The following is a 19476-nucleotide window of genomic DNA, read 5'->3' as shown; positions in this document are numbered from 1 at the left end:
TAGACCACACCTGAACCTTTTTCCTAAACTTATATAGGAGTGGCAGTATATTAAGGTTAGCAAATTCGTTAATTTGCGCTGATACTTCAATGCCTAAGTATTTAAATGTTGATACCACCTGCAAACCTGCTGTATGGCAGGAGTCAATCTCTAGATTTGGAGACAGTGCCATAATCACCGACTTAGACCAATTAATGGATAAGCCTGATAATTTCCCAAAATCGTTAGTGATCGACATGGACGCAGGAAGGGATGAACGCCAGCTCTCCAGAAATAGTAATAAATCGTCGGCATAGACAGCGACCTTTTCAGTCAGTGTGCCATACACCATACCTTTCACCTCACTTGCCTTTCTTAGGGCAGCAGCGAATGGTTCCACCGCCACTGCAAACAGCAGTGGCGATAAGGGACATCCCTGCCTAGTCCCCCTATATAATCTAAAGGAGGCCGATAATTTCCCATTCACCTGAATCCTGGCAGTAGGACAAGCATACAGTAGCCTAATCCATTGTATGAATCCTGCCCCGACCCCCATAGCCTTAAGTACCGATATTAAGTAGAGCCATTCCACACTGTCAAATGCTTTGGACGCATCTAGAGATGCGAACACCGCATCCGAGGCGTGCACCTGGCCTGCCTGGATATTAAGGTATAATCTTCTAATATTTACCGCTGTCTACATATTGGGCATAAATCCAGCCTGATCAGTATGTATCAATGAAGTGATTACTGAGTTCAGGCGATTGGCCAGGACTTTTGCCAAAATTTTTACGTCAACCTGCAATAGAGAAATAGGACGGTAAGACTCTGCTTCTAGGACATCTTTTCCCGGTTTTGGGATCACCGCTATGATCGCTTCGTTCATAGTTGCTGGGAGTTCGCCTAATTGTTGGGCTTCTTTCAGCACCTCTAATAACTGAGGTAGTAGCACAGATGAGAAAGCTTTATAAACCTCAACAGGTAGACCATCGCCCCCTGGTGATTTGTTATTAGTCATATCACCTACAGCCATTTCTAATTCCCGCAGGGAAACAGGAGCATCCAATATGGCTTGTTGCTCAACTGTGAGAGTGGGAAGGCCTAGCGGGTGCAGGAAACTTTCTATCTCCGACTCAAGGGCAGTAGATTTAGATGTATACAGGGAGGCATAAAACGTGTACATGATCTGCGTTACCTGCTCAGGTGAGGTATGTAACGCCCCATTAGAATCTCGCAGTGCTGCTATAAAGTTAGTTTGGTGTTGAGCCTTGGTCAGTAGGGCAAGTAATCTCCCTGCTCTTTCTCCTTTCTCATAATATTTCTGTTGCTGAAAGAACCTTCTGTTCTGTGCATTTAGTAATAGCCTTTCGTTTAACTTTTGCTGAGCCTCTTTCCATTGGCATTCGTGTTCTGCAGAGGGGGTCATCACGTAATTAGTCTCAGCATTTTTAACCCTTAGAAGCAATTCCTGTACTTTAGCCCTACTTTCACTTCTCCTCCCATTAACTTTGGCAATCAATATGCCCCTTAAAAAGGCCTTCATGGCGTCCCATACTACAAGTCGGGAGGAAGTATGTGTGTTGAATTGGAAGAACTCAGCCAACTCCTCCTTAACATGAGATGTATCAGCCAGGACAGTTAACCAGTATGGGTTAAATTTCCAGCATCTTTCTCCCCGAATTAAAGGGGACACTAAACAAACAGTTAGTAGGATAGGAGAATGATCGGATAGTCGCCTAGGGAGATACATGATATCTCGGAGTAGTTGGCCCATTTCTTCATTACCAAGGATCATATCTATCCTAGACAATGATCTATAAGTACTTGAGTAACACGAATATACTCTGGCTTCCGGGTTTCTAAGTCTCCAAAAGTCAAGCAAGGAAGTTTCCTGTAATAGCCGCCCAAAGGGGGTCACTTCCCTATTAACCGTTAGTGTGGTATCATTAAATTTATCTAGTGCAGGATTGTTCATATTGTTGAAATCTCCCAATAAGACCACGGGAATGCTAGGGAGATCTATAATAAGTGATATCATCTTTTTAAGGACTATCGGTGAATAGGGTGGGGGTATATACACACCAATAATAATGCATTCAGTGTTATATAATTTACCATGCAAAAATATAAAGCGCCCTTCTGCATCCACACGCTTTGTCTTGCATTCAAATGGGATTACCCTGTGCATAAGAATGCTCACACCCCTGGCATACATAGAATACGTGGCATGAAAGCATTGCCCGGCCCACTGAGGGGTAAGCAGATGGGTTTGGTCTGATGTTAAATGAGTTTCCTGGAGGCAACATATTAATGGTTGGTATTGCTTCAGGCTATCTATGACCGCCCTTCTTTTGGTTGCGTCTTTAATACCCCTGACATTCCAACTTAGGAATTGAACTGAGTTAGCCATACTCGATATTTACATATGGTGAGTATTTCGCCAGCTCAGTCAAGGACCTCTCCCTCACAGTGTCAGTTTTAGAAGACAATACAAGATTCCAGATAGGATACCCCTTAAAGAACATTCTCATGGCTGCAAAGATTAAACAAACTCCCCAAAACCTCTTAAACTCAACATAAACCCTCGTAGGTGGGTTACTGAGTTCGCCAACTAGTTCCCTCCTGGCATTCCCATAGTGGGACTGGAGGCGTAAAGAAAAACAGAACCCGTCGGCGTCATCAGGCCCAGGGGTAACAAATATTACCCAGAGGAGGGGTGACAAGCACATAGTTAACCGCACTACCGTGCTCAATAGAACTGTATATAACCAAGCTTAAACAGTTAAACCATTAGTATCCGAGCTCCCGCCCGATCCCCGGACAGTATGCATTCAGAACAATCTTGTCATGGACATCAAAGACTGGATTGGATCATAGTAGAGAAATAAACTAATATCACATAGGATTACATTGCAATAAGACTCTATGAGGTACAGTCAGGTCCATAAATATTGGGACATGGACACAATTCTAACATTTTTGGCTCTATACACCACCACAATGGATTTGAAATGAAACGGATAAGATGTGCTTTACCTGCAGACTGTCAGCTGTAATTTGAGGGTATTCACATCCAAATCAAGTGAACGGTGCAGGAATTACAACAGTCTGCATATGTGCCTCCCACTTGTTAAGGGACCAAAAGTAATGGGACAGAATAATAATCATAAACCAAACTTTCACTTTTTAAAACTTGGTTGCAAATCCTTTGCAGTCAATTACAGCCTGAAGTCTGGAACGCATAGACATCACCAGACGCTGGGTTTCATCCCTGGTGATGCTCTGCCAGGCCTCTACTGCAACTTTTCCTGCTTCTTCTTGGGGCATTTTCCCTTCAGTTTTGTCTTCAGCAAGTGAAATGCATGCTCAATCGGATTCAGGTCCGGTGATTGACTCGGCCATTGCAGAACATTCCACTTATTTCCCTTAAAAAACTCTTTGGTTGCTTTTGCAGTTTGCTTTGGGTCATTGTCCATCTGCACTGTGAAGCGCCGTCCAATGAGTTCTGAAGCATTTGGCTGAATATGAGCAGATAATATTGCCTGAAACACTTCAGAATTCATCCTGCTGCTTTTGTCAGCAGTCACATCATCAATAAATACAAGAGAAGCAGTTCCATTGGCAGCCATACATGCCCACGCCATGACACTACCACCACCATGCTTCACTGATGAGGTGGTATGCTTAGGATCATGAGCAGCTCCTTTCCTTCTCCATACTCTTCTCTTCCCATCACTCTGGTACAAGCTGATCTTGGTCTCATCTGTCCATAGGATGTTGTCCCAGAACTGTGAAGGCTTTTTTAGATGTCGTTTGGCAAACTCTAATCTGGCCTTCCTGTTTTTGAGGCTCACCAATGGTTTACATCTTGTGGTGAACCCTCTGTATTCACTCTGGTGAAGACTTCTCCTGATTGTTGACTTTGACACACATACACCTACCTCCTGGAGAGTGTTCTTGATCTGGCCAACTGTTGTGAAGGGGGTTTTCTTCACCAGGGAAAGAATTCTTCGGTCATCCACCACAGTTGTTTTCCGTGGTCTTCCGGGTCTTTTGGTGTTGCTGAGCTCACCGGTGCGTTCCTTCTTTTTAAGAATGTTCCAAACATTTGTTTTGGCCAGGCCTAATGTTTTTGCTAGCTCTCTGATGGGTTTGTGGTGTTTTTTCAGCCTAATGATGGCTTGCTTCACTGATAGTGACAGCTCTTTGGATCTCATCTTGAGAGTTGACAGCAACAGATTCCAAATGCAGATAGCAGACTGGAAATGACCTCTGGACCTTTTATCTGCTCATTGTAATTGGGATAATGAGGGAATAACACACCCCGGCCATGGAACAGCTGAGAAGCCAATTGTCCTATTACTTTTGGTCCCTTAACAAGTGGGAGGCACATATGCAAACTGCTGTAATTCCTGCACCGTTCACCTGATTTGGATGTAAATACCCTCAAATTAAAGCTGACAGTCTGCAGGTAAAGCACATCTTGTCCGTTTCATTTCAAATCCATTGTGGTGGTGTATAGAGCCAAAAATGTTAGAATTGTGTCCATGTCCCAATATTTATGGACCTGACTGTATATAGCAAACACACACTCAGTCATACACCCTGCCCAGAAATACTTATATAGCCGGGGACTTTAAGAATCGCAGCAGCTCAAACTCCATCCACATTCTGTCTTGCTTCTCATAGCTGGCGTTCGTGGCGGTCCAACCACCGCAGAGCTTCCTTGGGGTCTTCAAAAAAGGAAGTATTTCCCAACGCCGCGATTCTCAGCTTTGCTGGATAAATCATGGAGTAGGAGACGTCCAGTCCTCTCAGCCGTCTTTTAATATCAAGGAATCTCGCCCTTCTTTTTTGGACCTCCATAGAATAATCAGGAAAGAAGGATACCTTATGCCCATCAATAGATATTTCCGGAAGTTCTCTAGCTTTTCTGAGGATTTATGTCACGATCCCTGTAGTGAGAACTTTCATGAGTACAGGCCTTGGCGGAGCACCTGGGGGTAAAGGGCGGGTAGGGACCCTGTGGGCTCTCTCTATCGCAAATAAAGGAGTCAAAGTTTCAGGTCCAAACTGATCCTTCACCCATTTCTCAAAGAATTCAGTAGGATTCGCCCCTTCCACTTTTTCCGGAACCCCCACCAGTCTGACATTATTTCTGCGCAGGCGATTTTCCAAGTCGTCTTGCTTGGCCATGAGGGAATCCAGTTGGCGTGCTTGGTTAACGGACTCTCTCTTAAGAGGTGTTATGGCATCTTCCACATCCCGCATACGATCTTCCAGGGCAGTGGTACGTTCCGCCAAACGTTTCAAATCATGCCTCACAATGGACACATCCTCTTTTATAGTCCCCACCTGCATATTGAGAGCAGTTAATGATTTTCCACATTTTGCAATGGCTCTCATAACATCTTTAAGTGTGGGCTCCTCAGTGTCTGAATCAGGAGCATCCGCCCCAGTGTCCGCATCACAGGTCAGCAGAGGGTCATATCTATTGGGGCTGCAGACTTCTCTTATGTCTGCTCCAGCCTCTTCCTCCTCAGTAAATCGGCTATTGGCAGTTGAAGCCCGCTTATTTCTGTCCCCTGTAGCCTGTGAGAGAGCGGCGTCTCGTGCATACTTGCCGAGTCTCACTGCAGCCTCTCTCTGTATCGTGCCTGCGTGCTCCCGGCGGCTCGGCGTGTCGGGTCCGGCGCTATCTCGGACCTCCCTGGCTGCACCCCGTCCTTCTCTCTTTCTGGACATGGCGGCAGGATCGGCGGTTCTAAGCAGCAGGACTTCACTCCTCAACTGACTGGAGATATCGGCGGCTCAGGAAGGTATAGTTTGCGCAGGTATAGAGGTGTCCACAGGATAAATTGCCGGGTTCAGTGCGGGAGCTCAGCGAACTTGCTGCCGCTCACATGCCTGGCTAGCCACGCCCCCCAAGTGAAGGCTTTTTGAGGATGGGTGTAATAGTAGCATGTTTAAAAGCAGAGGGGAAGACACCGGAGGTTAGTGATAGGTTGAAGAGATGAGTTAGGGCTGGGATAAACACTGTGGTGAGGTTAGGGATGAGGTGGGATGGGATTGGGTCAAGTGCACAGGTGGTCAGATGAGATTTGGAGAGTAGAGTGGAAAGTTTTTCTTCTGTAATGGTGGAGAACCGGGTCTGTGGGGACTGTGTAGTGAAGCTTTCTCTGATGTTGACTATATTTTGTTTGAAATATTTGGCAAAGTCCTCAGCTGAGAAGAGAGGAGAAGGTGGGGGCGCTGGGGGACGGAGAAGGGAGTTAAAAGTGTTAAAAAGTTGTTTAGGGCTGTGGGACAGGGAAGATATGAGAGATGAGAAATAGGCCTGTTTTGCATCAGCGAGTGAGGATTTGAATTTGAGGAGGGATTGCTTGTATGCGGTGAAATGATCTTTAGAATGGGATTTATTCCATCGCCACTCAGCAGCCCTGGAAGCTTGTCTGAGTTTTTTGGTCAGGTTGGTGTGCCAGGGTTGTCTGTTAATTTTTCGGGTTTTGTTGTGTGTGAGGGGGGCAACAGTGTCCAGAGCTGTACTTATTGTGGTGTTATATAGGGTGGTAGCAGCATCTGAGTCTTGGAGGGAACAGATGGTAGAGAGTGGGAGAAGAGAGTCAGAAAGCAAGCAAAAGTCGAGATGTTTAAGGTTCCTGTGGGGGTGTGCTAGTGTGTGGACCGGGGGAGCAGCAGAAGAGACCAATGAAGAGAAGGTAAGTAGGTTGTGGTCGGATAGGGGAGAGGCAAATTAGAAAGGTTAGATAGGGAGCAGAGGCGGGTAAAGATAAGATCCAGAGTGTGACCACCTCTGTGGGTGGGAGCTGAAGACCGCTGTGATAGGCCGAAGGAGGAAGAGAGTGATAGGAGTTTAGAGGCGGCCCAGTGGCAGGTGTCAATAGGGATGTTGAAGTCACCCATGATCAGGGCTGGGACAAGGCCATTTGGTGCCCAGGGCGAAGATGGCAAACTGCGCCCCCCCCCCCCCCCCCCCCGTTTTTAAGAAAGAATCAATGTTGTTTCAAAACAAGAATATACTTAAAGCAATAGAACAAAGGACTGTGGGACTTTGAAAGTCACAGACACTATAAAGTTCCCCCCCATCATCATGTGCCAGTATAAAGTCCCCCCCATCATCATGTGCCAGTTTTGTAATAAGCCCCCCCAATGTGCCAGTAACACTATTGTAAAAAAAAACAAAAAAAAAACACTTATACTTACCTAAGTGTCAGCGATGCGATGCAGCCTCTTCCTGTGTCCCACGCTGTAATGTAAGGCTCAGGCGGCACGATGACGTCATTGCGCCGGCCTCTGATAGGCTGCCGGCCTAGTGCCTGCAGCCAGGGGCGTACATAAAAATCACTGGGCCCCATAGCAGGAATCTAAATTGGGCCCCCATTCCCCTTTTATAGCCCCTCCCTTTGTTCCATGAACTATTCTTGCTGCTGCGTTTTATAATTTATGCCATCAGGGCCGGAATGGGATTACAAAACAGCCCTGGCACACAAAAGAGGTATAATAGATGCAGATGTATATTATATACAGCAGTGTACAGTTATGTGAGGTACGCGGTATAATAGATGCAGTGTGTACAGGTATATAGTATATTCCCTAGTGTTCTGATATGTGAGGTACAGGGTATAATAGATGCAGTGTGTACAGGTATATAGTATATACAGCAGTGTACTGATATGTGAGGTACGGGGTATAATATATGCAGTGTATACAGTATATACAGTAGTGTAATATGTGAGGTACGAGGTATAATAGATGCAGTGTGTACAGGTATATAGTAAATACAGCAGTGTATTGACACCTCGTACCTCACATATCAGTACACTGCTGTATATACTATATATCTGTACACACTGCATCTATTATACCTCGTACCTCACATATATAGTATATACAGAAGTGTACTGATATCTGTACACACTGCATCTATTATACCTTGTACCTCACATATCAGTGCACTGCGGTATATACTATATATCTGTACATATTGCATGTATAATACTGTGTAATATATGCAGTGTGTGTGCATGTATGTGTGTGTATATATATATATATATATATACAGAGCAGTGTATTGATGTGACACATAGAAGGTATAATACTGTAGATGCAGTGTTTATAGAAATATGTGGTCAGTTATGCATTATAGTCACTGTGAGGTACATGAGGTAGTGGTAACTGTCTGAAGTAGTATACATGAGTGAGCAATGAGTAAAAACAGGGCATGGAGGGGGGGGGGGGAGGTAAATGATGAAAAGTGGAGGACCTCCTCTTACCTCTCCATTCCAGTCTGTATGGATCAATACAGAGCTGCTTGTGAACTTTTAATACTTGCTGTTAGGGGTTGAAGGACCTGTGATGATGTCATCACAGGTCCTGGCAGATGTACCTTTGAAACCTAGGAACTACACCATTTTTGGTGCAGTTCCTTTGCTAGATTCTGCAGGACCTGTGATGTTGAAGATGATGTCATCACAGGTCCTGGCAGATGCACTGTTCTAACCTGGGAACTACACTTTACACTGTGCAGTTCCCTTACAGGACCTGTGATGACATCATCAAAGGTCCTTTAGCTTTAGAAAGGTAAACAGGAGTAATTAGGGGGCGGGGCCTCTCCTCCACTTCGGTGCCTGCCTGCAGCCTATCAGAGGAAAGGGAAGGGACACGCCTCTCCCTCCCCTGCACCTCCGCTGGCACAGACAGTTTACAATGGAGATGAGCGCAATGGAAGCGCTCATCTCCCTGTGCCCGGCGGCGGCTGCTCACTGGGGGGGGGGGGGGGTCATTTTAGTTGGGGGGGCACATGGGGGGGCACAGCATGATGTAGGGGGGGCCGTGGCCCCCTCTGGCCCCCCCCTGGCGACGCCACTGCTGCTGGCACTTCACCTGCGCCCCCCTCCTGTCCGCAAATGGTAGCGCCCAGGGCACCCGCTCCTTCGGCCCCTGCCTTGTACCGGCCCTGCCCATGATGATAGTGGGGATGTCGGAAGAAAAAAGTGTAGCCAGGTGTTAAAGAAAGATGGTGGCTGGGCCTGGGGGGCGGTAAATGATGGCTACTTGAAGATTGGAGGGAGAGTAGATGCAAACAGTGTACTTCAAATGAGGTGAGCGTAATGGAGGGTGGCAGTGGAGTTGGGCTGTAGGAGCAGGTGTCTGATAGGAGAAGACCAACTCCTCCACCATGTTTGCAGCCGGGGCGGGGGGTGTGAGTGAATTGAAATCCACTATAAGAGAGTTAGATAGGGGAGGAGGTGTCAGAGGGTGTCAGCCATGTTTCTGTGAGACCCAGAAAGGAAAGTTTTTGAGAGATGAAAAGTTCATGAATGTAGGACAGTTTGTTACAGACAAAGCGTGTATTCCATAATGCTCCTGCAAGAGGAGCAGGGGTCAGAGGAATGGTTATTAGGTTTAAAGGGTTGCAGAAATTTGTCGAAGGAGATTTGTAGTGGGACATGGAGGTGATAGTGGGGATTTGCTGAGGAGGGCCTGGATTTGGAGAGATATCACCAGCAATAAGGAGTAGCAGAGAAAGTGTTAATAGGTGAGAATAGTATGTCACTGTCCATGTTGTGGGTCGATTTGTGCACTTCTTGTAAGTATTTGGTGGCTGCAATAATGACCTGAAGGCTTTTCAGGTTCGCCTGCAATTAAAGTGAATGGGTCCCGCCGCGAACTTGCAATTTGCGAACATTTGATTCGCGTTCGCGTTCCCGAATCGTCCCGGCCGATGTTCGTCCATCACTGCCTGCAACCAAATACTTTCATTTTGTTTCCCCATTTTCACATAAATCCTTTGTTTGTGGGGTTGAAAATATAGTTAAGCAGTATACAGTGTGTATATATGTATATATATGTATATGTATGTATATGTATGTATATATATATATATATATATATATATATGTGTGTGTTTACAGCAGCAATACCCACAGTGTGGCAGCAATCTACCTGTGTTAACTTAAAAATTTCTAAAGAATGCTATCGGCACCTTGTTGAATCAATGCCACGTAGAATTAAGGCAGCTCTGAAGGCAAAAGGGGGTCCAACACCGTATTAGTATGGTGTTCCTAATAATTCTTTAGGTGAGTGTATGTGACTACTGCAGCAATACCGATGATGTGGCAGCAATCCACCAGTGTGTGTTAAGTTGAAGTTGGACATCATACCTTAATTGTCCATTTACGTATTTTCAGTTTCCACACAGTCACATCTAAAAATTATTTGGGGGGTGCTTTCAATTTAATTAAGCAACATATATACAGTACATGATCACTGCAGCAATACCCACGGTGTGGCAGCAATCTACCTGTGTGTTTTAAGTTGAAATTGAGCATCACACTAGCATCTACCGGTGTGTATTAATGAAAACTTGAGCGTCAAGCCTCAGTGATCCATTTATGTATTTTCATTGTTTCCAGACAGATGGAATTTAAATGTTTTTTGGGACTCATTCAATTTAATCAAACCAGCATATAGGTGATCAATAACAATACATAGTCCAGCACCGGTATCTGTGAGGGATAACAAATTTAGTTTCCCTTTATTTCTGTGTTCACAAACACGTTTCCAATCATTTTATTTATTTTTTATTGGAGACTGATTATATTCAAACTAGCAGCATATATACATGATTACTACACCAATAGACAGGGTAGAACACAAAACCATCTGGGAGTGATAAATTCAAGCCCAAATCCATTTCCCTATTTCATACGTTTTTCATATAATTTTTTTTTTCCGGAGGGGCGGGGGGTTGTTGATTATTAGAGATGATTATTAGAGCTTAGAGGTTTTGAAAAATTCAATTTGGCAGCTTTGCCCAAGTTCAACAAGAAATTCGATTTGTTCTGAATTATTTTGTCACGAATAATGATAAAACAGGTATACCAAGGCCAATCTGTCTAATCATATTCTTCCAACTTGGTGGCCCAATCTCAGTGTGAAGGCTTGGAGGTTAAACTGCAGGAAGAGTGTAGGGAGAGCATAGGAGACTGCTGAACTACAGTCTCTGCTACAATTTATCGCCTTGTACTCGGCAGTGCACAAATATTCAAGTAGTGGCCCCATGACAGAGTGGGGAGGGGGGCAGCAGCAGTGGCATACAGCACCAGATGGTGGCAGATTACAGTAGTAGCAGAACCCAACAGCAGCGGTGTGATAGCAAGTCCCAGTGGTATGCATATCCTTTTAAAAATGTAACATATACATATCAGTAGGCCAAGAAGCCCCTTTGTAGGAATGGCAGTAGAATGGCAGCAGCATGTGGCCAGAAGTAATGGCCCAATTTGCACAATATTCCAGTGTGCCAGCACAGTACAGTATGATCATTAGTGGCAGAGTGATCTATTCTGTTGCATCAGGCACCGGTGTCTGGAAATCCTGGTTGATCCACGCCTGATTTATCTTAATGAAGGTTAGTCTCTTAACATTTTGGGAGGAAAGGTGAGTTTTCTTAGGGGTAACTATGTCCCCTCGCCGCACTAAACACCTGCTCTGGCCGGGTAGGAAAGCATGCCCATGGAAAACTTGGCCAGTTGCTGCCACACTTCAAATTTGCATGCCCAGTAGTCCAAGGGATCTTGGATCATGAGGTTCTGCTGCATATCCCACTACTGCTGCTGCTGATGCTGCGTGGTTTCTTTAGAAGGTGGTTGAATAAGTGAAGCATGAGCGCAGGGGATCCCCCCGGTCAGACCTTCCTGAGGACAGGCAATGGCACTCATAGGCAGCAACCAGCCGACTATACAGCATTCTCTGTAGTAGTCCATTTTTGCATACCTCTCAGTAGGTCTAAAATAAATGACCCTATTTTTGACCAGTAGCCATTTTCCTTACTATTGAAGCCCCCCCCCCCGCCCCCCCAATCTGTAAAACCCCTTATAAGTGACTTTATTGCATCTACTTACTGCTGGAAGGTGTGAATCTGCAGTTGTTAATCGGCCATCTTGGATTTGTGCCTCATGTATTGAAAGGAGAAACATCCACCCAGCAGTGGGGAGGGAACTAAACGGCCTGCCTCCACAGAGGAACCATTCTTGCAGCAGCTTCCCTGGATCCTAGGAATCCATGAATGAAGAGGGTGATCCTGCAGTTCCAAGTTCTGCCACAGAAGACCACCTGGAGATCACAGACAAAGCTTCTGCTGGAGTTGCAGCTGCAGAAAGCAACAGAGCTAGCAGTGACAGCAATGAGGATGTGCAGTGCCCTGGAGCAGGGAGTACTTTGACATTTAGGCATTTTTGGACATTTGTCTATTCCCCCTATGCAAAGTTAAAACTTACTTTATTTCACCTAAAAGGGTTAACTTGCACTGTTTTATACTGTGTAACTGCATTTTATATATATGTTGTGATATACAGTACAGACCAAAAGTTTGGACACACCTTCTCATTCAAAGAGTTTTCTTTATTTTCATGACTATGAAGGCATCAAAACTATGAATTAACACATGTGGAATTATATACATAACAAACAAGTGTGAAACAACTGAAAATATGTCATATTCTAGGTTCTTCAAAGTAGCCACCTTTTGCTTGGATTAGTGCTTTGCACACTCTTGGCATTCTCTTGATGAGCTTCAAGAGGTAGTCCCCTAAAATGGTCTTCCAACAGTCTTGAAGGAGTTCGCAGAGATGCTTAGCACTTGTTGGCCCTTTTGCCTTCACTCTGCGGTCCAGCTCACCCCAAACCATCTCGATTGGGTTCAGGTCCGGTGACTGTGGAGGCCACGTCATCTGGCGCAGCACCCCATCACTCTCCTTCATGGTCAAATAGCCCTTACTTTCAAAGTTTTCCCAATTTTTCGGCTGACTGACTGACCTTAATTTCTTAAAGTAATGAGAGCCACTCGTTTTTCTTTACTTAGCTGCTTTTTTCTTGCCATAATACAAATTCTAACAGTCTATTCAGTAGGACTATCAGCTGTGTATCCACCTGACTTCTCCTCAACGCAACTGATGGTCCCAACCCCATTTATAAGGCAAGAAATCCCACTTATTAAACGTGACAGGGAACACCTGTGAAGTGAAAACCATTTCAGGGGACTACCTCTTGAAGCTCATCAAGAGAATGCCAAGAGTGTGCAAAGCAGTAATCAAAGCAAAAGGTGGCTACTTTGAAGAACCTAGAATATGACCTATTTTCAGTTGCTTCACACTTGTTTGTTATGTATATAATTCCACATGTGTTAATTCATAGTTTTGATGCCTTCAGTGTGAATCTACAATTTTCATAGTCATGAAAATAAAGAAAACTCTTTGAATGAGAAGGTGTGTCCAAACTTTTGGTCTGTACTGTATATGCCGTGCAAGCTAAGCACACACCATTTTTATGGTATTTTTTGGCTGTGATTTCTGATAAAATCTAGCTTTTTTTTCTTACAAAAAAGCATATTTACAAACGACAGGCATATGACAGAAAGCTGTTCATATTCTTTATGTCTAAAAAATATTTTACCTTTTTTTTATAGGATGGCAGCCATTTTGTTGGTATCTCTTCTGTTTTGCATTGCCTTTGGGCATGCTTTCTCTCTGTGTATGCTGACTGAATATATCATGTATGTGGAGAAGGAGGAGTGTGCTTACTGTATTGCCGTCAACACCACCATATGCTCTGGATACTGCAAGACAATGGTATGTGTGCATAATAATTTTATGTCTAAAGCCTGTTAGGCCTCCTGCACATGACCGTTGTGTGCACCCGTGGCCGTTGTCCCGTTTAACGTGTTTTTCTGTGGTCCCATTGACTTTCAATGGGTCCGTGGAAAAATCGGAAAATGCACCGTTTGTCATCCGCCTCCGTGATCCGTGTATCCTGTCCGTCAAAAAAATATGACCTGTCCTATTTTTTTGACGGACAACGGTTCACGGACCCATTCAAGTCAATGGGTCCGTGAAAAAACACGGATGCACACAAGATTGGCATCTGTGTCTGTGATCCGTGTCCGTAGGCTACTTTCATACAGACGGATCCGAAGATCCGTCTGCATAAAAGCTTTTTCAGAGCTGAGTTTTCACTTCGTGAAAACTCAAATCCGACAGTATATTCTAACACAGAGGCGTTCCCATGGTGATGGGGACGCTTCTAGTTAGAATATACTACGAACTGTGTACATGACTGCCCCCTGCTGCCTGGCAGCACCCGATCTCTTACAGGGGGCTGTGATCCGCACAATTAACCCCTCATGTGCCGCACCTGAAGGGGTTAATTGTGCGTATCATAGCCCCCTGTAAGAGATCAGGGGCTGCCAGGCAGCAAGGGGCAGACCCCCCTCCCTCCCCAGTTTTAATTTCATTGGTGGTCAGTGCGGCCCCCCCTGCCCCCCCTCCCTCTAGTGTATTAATATCATTGGTGGCCAGTGCGGCCCCCCCCGGCCCCCTCTCCCTCTATTGTATTAATATCATTGGTGGCCAGTGCGGCCCCCCCTCCCTCCCTTTATTGTATTATCATTGGTAGCCAGTGTGCGCCCCCCCTGGCCCCCCCTCCCTCCCTCTATTGTATTATCATTGGTGGCCAGTGTGCGCCCCCCCTCTATTGTATTAATATCATTGGTGGCCAGTGTGCGGCCTCCCCTCTCCCCCCCCCCCCCTCATCATTGGTGGCGGCGGAGAGTTCCAATCGGAGTCCCAGTTTAATCGCTGGGGCTCCGATCGGTAACCATAGCAACCAGGACGCTACTGCATATGAGATAGACTCATTACATGCAAAGCGAGATATTTCAAGCCTTTATTTGTTATAATTTGGATGATTATGGCTTACAGCTTATGAAACCCCAAAGTCCCAATTTTGAGGTACATTTTGCTCAGGGGGTATGGATTAGCTGACTAGAGTGTGACACTTTGAGCCTAGAATATTGAACCTTTTCACAAAATTCCAATTTTAAGCTGCATTAATGCAACTCCTTTTAATTTACATTACTGAAATTTTGCATGATATTCTAATTTTTCGAGTTTCACCTGTATATCACAAAGAATATAGGCATCGTACGTTAAAGTTACATCAAGGAGTAGTTCTCAACAATTCAATGTATATGTACATCTACAAACATATTATGACATCAAATAATGCCCCCTTGAACATAAACTCCTATCCCATCTACCCTCCCCCATTACGGTATCAGCTGCATCTTTACCCCATGATATTATTCAATCGCACAAACTCCAACCACGGTTCCCATAGCTTCTCATATTTGAGGGGACATCCTCTTTTCTGGAAGACAGCTTTTTCGTATCCTAGCATATTATTAACCTTACACTTAAATTCCCTAAGTGTCGGAGGATCAGCCTGTATCCAATGTTGAGCTATCAACTTCCTAGCCACATATAGCAAGTGACCTATTGCCACTTTAAGCATATTTTCTGTACCCAACTCTGACACATAACCCAAAATGGACACCTTGGGATCTCGTGGTATATGTACTGTAAAGGCTTTCTGTATGACATCAATTTCCTCATCCTAGAATACACTTAATGTCAGACATTGCCATAGCATGCGTATCAGATCCACAGATTCCATAGAGCATCTAGGACATTTAGCACCTGATCTGAACCCATTCAGTGTAAGAAAACTGGTGTCTTGTACATTCAATGGATAATAAATAATTGCGATAACTTCCCGCTTTCACTCAGAGAGGACAGAGGTACTGCTTCTAGTATGTCAGACCATTGATCCTTCGAAATTGCACCCACATCCTGTTCCCATTTATGCATTCTGGTCAGTGGATGTTACTCTAGGTGTTTATCAAGCAACAACCGATATACCATGGATATCAACCCTCTCCTCTCCCCTCCTGAAACTATAAAATGTAACGCTGTATCCCTCTGTGACATCATAGTACCATTCTTGATCATAGTGTTATAAGCGTGTCGCATTTGCAGGTATTGATAGAAACAACCTCTAGGAATACCATAGACTTCCTGAAAACTAGCAAAGGCTCTAAACACTCCGACCTCCAGGAGATGTCTCATTCTTGTCACTCCTCTCTCCTTCCAGTCGTCTAACCCTGTCAGAGAACTAAATTCAGTCAGAACTGGGTTGCGTCATAGTAAGGCATATTCTGTAATCCCAGTAACCCCTCTTAGGTGCTTAATATTTTGCCAAACTAAATATATTGTATGCACTGTGGGAATTTTTGATCTCTCTGATCTCATATCTAACCTCTCCAATAACATCATTAAATCCTGTCCTTTGAGGTGATACCTAAGAATCTGACTAGTTATATCCATAGCTCCCAACTCTATCCATCCCTTAAAGTGCTGACTTTGGGCCGACAGATAGTATACCCATGGATTGGGAACTGCTAGGCCTCCCTCTATTTTAGAATACTGCAAGGTCTTGAGTTTTATTCTAGGTTGTCCTTTACGCTATATCAAGTCCCTAAATATTGAGTTAATCTTGTTAAACCTGTCCCTTGGCAGCCAGACAGGGGCATTGTGAAGTATACATAAAAGCTGCTGCATTAAAAGCATCTTAAAGAGGACCTTTCACCGATCCTGACATTGTGAACTAAGTATCATGACATATACAGCGGCGCCCAGGGATCTCACTGCACTTACTATTATCCCTGGGCGCCGCTCCGTTCTCCCCTTATGTCCTCTGGTATGTTCGGGGACTTGGTTATAGTAGGCGGAGACTTAGGGACCTTGGTTATAGTAGGCGGAGCCTGCCCTTGTTCTGCTGGGCGTCTCCTTCTCCTAGGCTGTAGTGCTGGCCAATCGCAGCGCAGAGCTCACAGCCTGGGAGGTTTTTTTCTCCCAGGCTGTGAGCTCTGCGATGCGATTGGCCAGCGCTACAGCCTAGGAGAAGGAGACACCCAGCAGAACAAGGGCAGGCTCCGCCTACTATAACCAAGTCCCCGAACATACCGGAGGACATAACGGGAGAACGGAGCGGCGCCCAGGGATAATAGTAAGTGCAGTGAGATCCCTGGGCGCCGCTGTAAATGTCATGATACTTAGTTCACAATGTCAGGATCGGTGAAAGGTCCTCTTACGAAGGTTCGTCCTACCCACCACTGATAAGTATAGTTTACACCAGGCTTTATTTTTATTGCGAAAATTAGTTAGTAGTGGAGTGATATTCAGTTCCTCAAAATCTTAAATTTTAGGGGATACATTAATACCCAGATATTTAAGTGTCTCTACACAGGGAATATTCCTATGAGTTATCACTGGTGATCATGGCTGACCATCTATGAGCATTAGCGCAGATTTGTGAAAGTTAATTGTTAGACCAGACATTTCTAAAATGGGGTCACTTTTTGGGAGTTTCTACTCTAGGGGTGCATCAGGGGGGCTTCAAATGGGACATGGTGTCAAAAAACCAGTCCAGCAAAATCTGCCTTTCAAAAACCGTATGGCATACCTTTCCTTCTGCGCCCTGCCGTGTGCCTGTACAGCAGTTTACGACCACATATGGGGTGTTTCTGTAAACTACAGAATCAGGGCCATAAATATTGAGTTTTATTTGGCTGTTAACCCTTGCTTTGTAACTGGAAAAAATTGATTCAAATGGAAAATCTGCCAAAAAAGTGAAATCTTGAAATGTTATCTCCATTATTATTTTCCATTAATTCTTGTGGAACACCTAAAGGGTTAACAAAGTTAGTAAAATCAGTTTTGAATATCTTGAGGAGTGTAGTTTGTAAAATTGGGTCATTTTTGGGTGGTTTCTATTATGTAAGCCTCACAAAGTGACTTCAGACCTGAACTGGTCCTGAAAAAGTGGGTTTTAGAAATTTTCTGAAAAATTTCAAGATTTGCTTCTTAACTTCTGAGCCTTGTAACGTCCCCAAAAAATAAAATGGCATTCCCAAAATGATCCAAACATGAAGTAGACATATGGGGAATGTAAAATAATAGCTATTTTTGGAGGTATTACTATCTATTATAAAAGTAGAGAAATTGAAATTTGCTAATTTGCTAATTTTTCCATATTTTTGGTAAATTTTGTATATTTTTATAAATAAAAATGTATTTTTTTTTTACTCCATTTTACCAGTGTCATGAAGTACAATATGTGACAAAAAAAACAATCTCAGATTGGCCTGGATAAGTAAAAGCGTTTAAAGTTATTACCACATAAAGTGACACTGGTCAGATTTGCAAAAAATGGCCTGGTCCTTAAGGTGAAATATGGCCGTGTCCTTAAGGGGTTAAACAACAGAACCCGATTAAAGTACTCCTGTATCGCAGCTTTCACATCCACAATTTCTCCCATGAGTGTCAGCCAAAAGGCGTTAAGTCGCAATACTCTGGGCCCCGGACTGGCACCCCTAGACAAGTCCAACTCAACACTCAGTGGTGAGTGATCTGTCAGTGCAACGTGCCAGTCCGCAGGGGTAGAACACGTGAGGTTCACGGTGTGCCGGAATGTACATACAGTTCATCTGTTACTCATGGTTTAGCAGTCGCCTCCCTGGGCCAGCAGTGCAGTGAAGAGGAGAAAAGCACTGGATTCTCTGGGGCACACTCGGTTACAGAGGACACAGGCCAGGTGGTGATTGAGGTGCCCTTGATAGTGAATGGTTGCTGAGTGCTTGTGTGGCTGGGCCCCTGGTTTGTCGTGACGCCAGCACCTTGGTGGTGCAAAATGTTGAGAGTAGTAGTGGTGTGGAGTTAGAAGAATGAGGCAGGTTTAAATCCAATGGTAAACTTTACTATAACCAGGTTCTTGATAACAGTTTACATTCAGCAATAAAACACATCTCTGATACACATGCAAGTTGGATCTGATTAATCCCAGTAACAGGCTGTGCTGGTGGTGATGTTTCAGGCTAGGGTAGTTAGTTATGTACTCACTGAGAAACAGCTTTTTGCCTTGCTTCAGTCTTAGTTGAGGTAGTCCCAGTCTTGATCTTCTACACAAGTGATATGACAAAATCCTTATCTGTCTTAAGAATAACAGTGAGGCTGCCAGAAGCTAATAAGTCCTTCACCTAATTACAAAGGCGCCTAGAGACTATAACAATGGCCTTGTCCTTCCTTTGCCTTGATCCAATAATACAAAAAATTCACTTGTTACTCTTGAAGAATGCATAGTAGAATGTAGACTTCCTTCTGCCTGTCTTTCTGGCTTTGATACTGAGATGCATTATGGCTTCTCTGGGCCGTGGAGCTCCAGAGAAAGCTGAGAGGAGAGGGGACCTCTCCTTCCACTTCGCTCCTCACTCCATCTCCTTCACACTTCCAACTCTCAACTGAGAGAACCCCTAACTAGGCCTGAACTACACTATTTATACTGTGGTGCTACCCCCATCTAGTGGTGGATGTATGTAGTGCACCTGACAGCCTGGTAAAAAGGAATATTACATGATAATACAATACAGCATGATATTACAGATGATAACTAAAAGCTTTTGCAGTTCCCACATAAGCTAGTGGGACGCCACATACCCCCTTTGTTTAATATGTGTCGACCTCGACACATTCTGGACGAAGTCTCCTGAAAGATACAAAAGAGGCAAGCATGCAAACAAGCATA

At 44.4% G+C, this 19476-nt stretch overlaps 1 protein-coding gene across 1 annotated transcript in view; it reads left to right on the top strand.

Annotated features, from left to right (window-relative positions):
* Positions 1-13466: 13466 nt before the first annotated feature.
* Positions 13467-19476, top strand: part of TSHB (thyroid stimulating hormone subunit beta) — a 32300-nt gene continuing 26290 nt past the window's right edge. The window contains exon 1 of the mRNA XM_040423838.1: positions 13467-13628. Within this exon, the coding sequence (XP_040279772.1) occupies positions 13467-13628 (162 nt within the window). The remainder of the gene's footprint in view (positions 13629-19476) is intronic.

Source organism: Bufo bufo, chromosome 3 (genome assembly GCF_905171765.1).
Source record: "Bufo bufo chromosome 3, aBufBuf1.1, whole genome shotgun sequence".
In the NCBI taxonomy this organism is placed as follows: Eukaryota; Metazoa; Chordata; class Amphibia; order Anura; family Bufonidae; genus Bufo; species Bufo bufo.
This window is presented reverse-complemented; position numbering and strand designations above follow the sequence as displayed.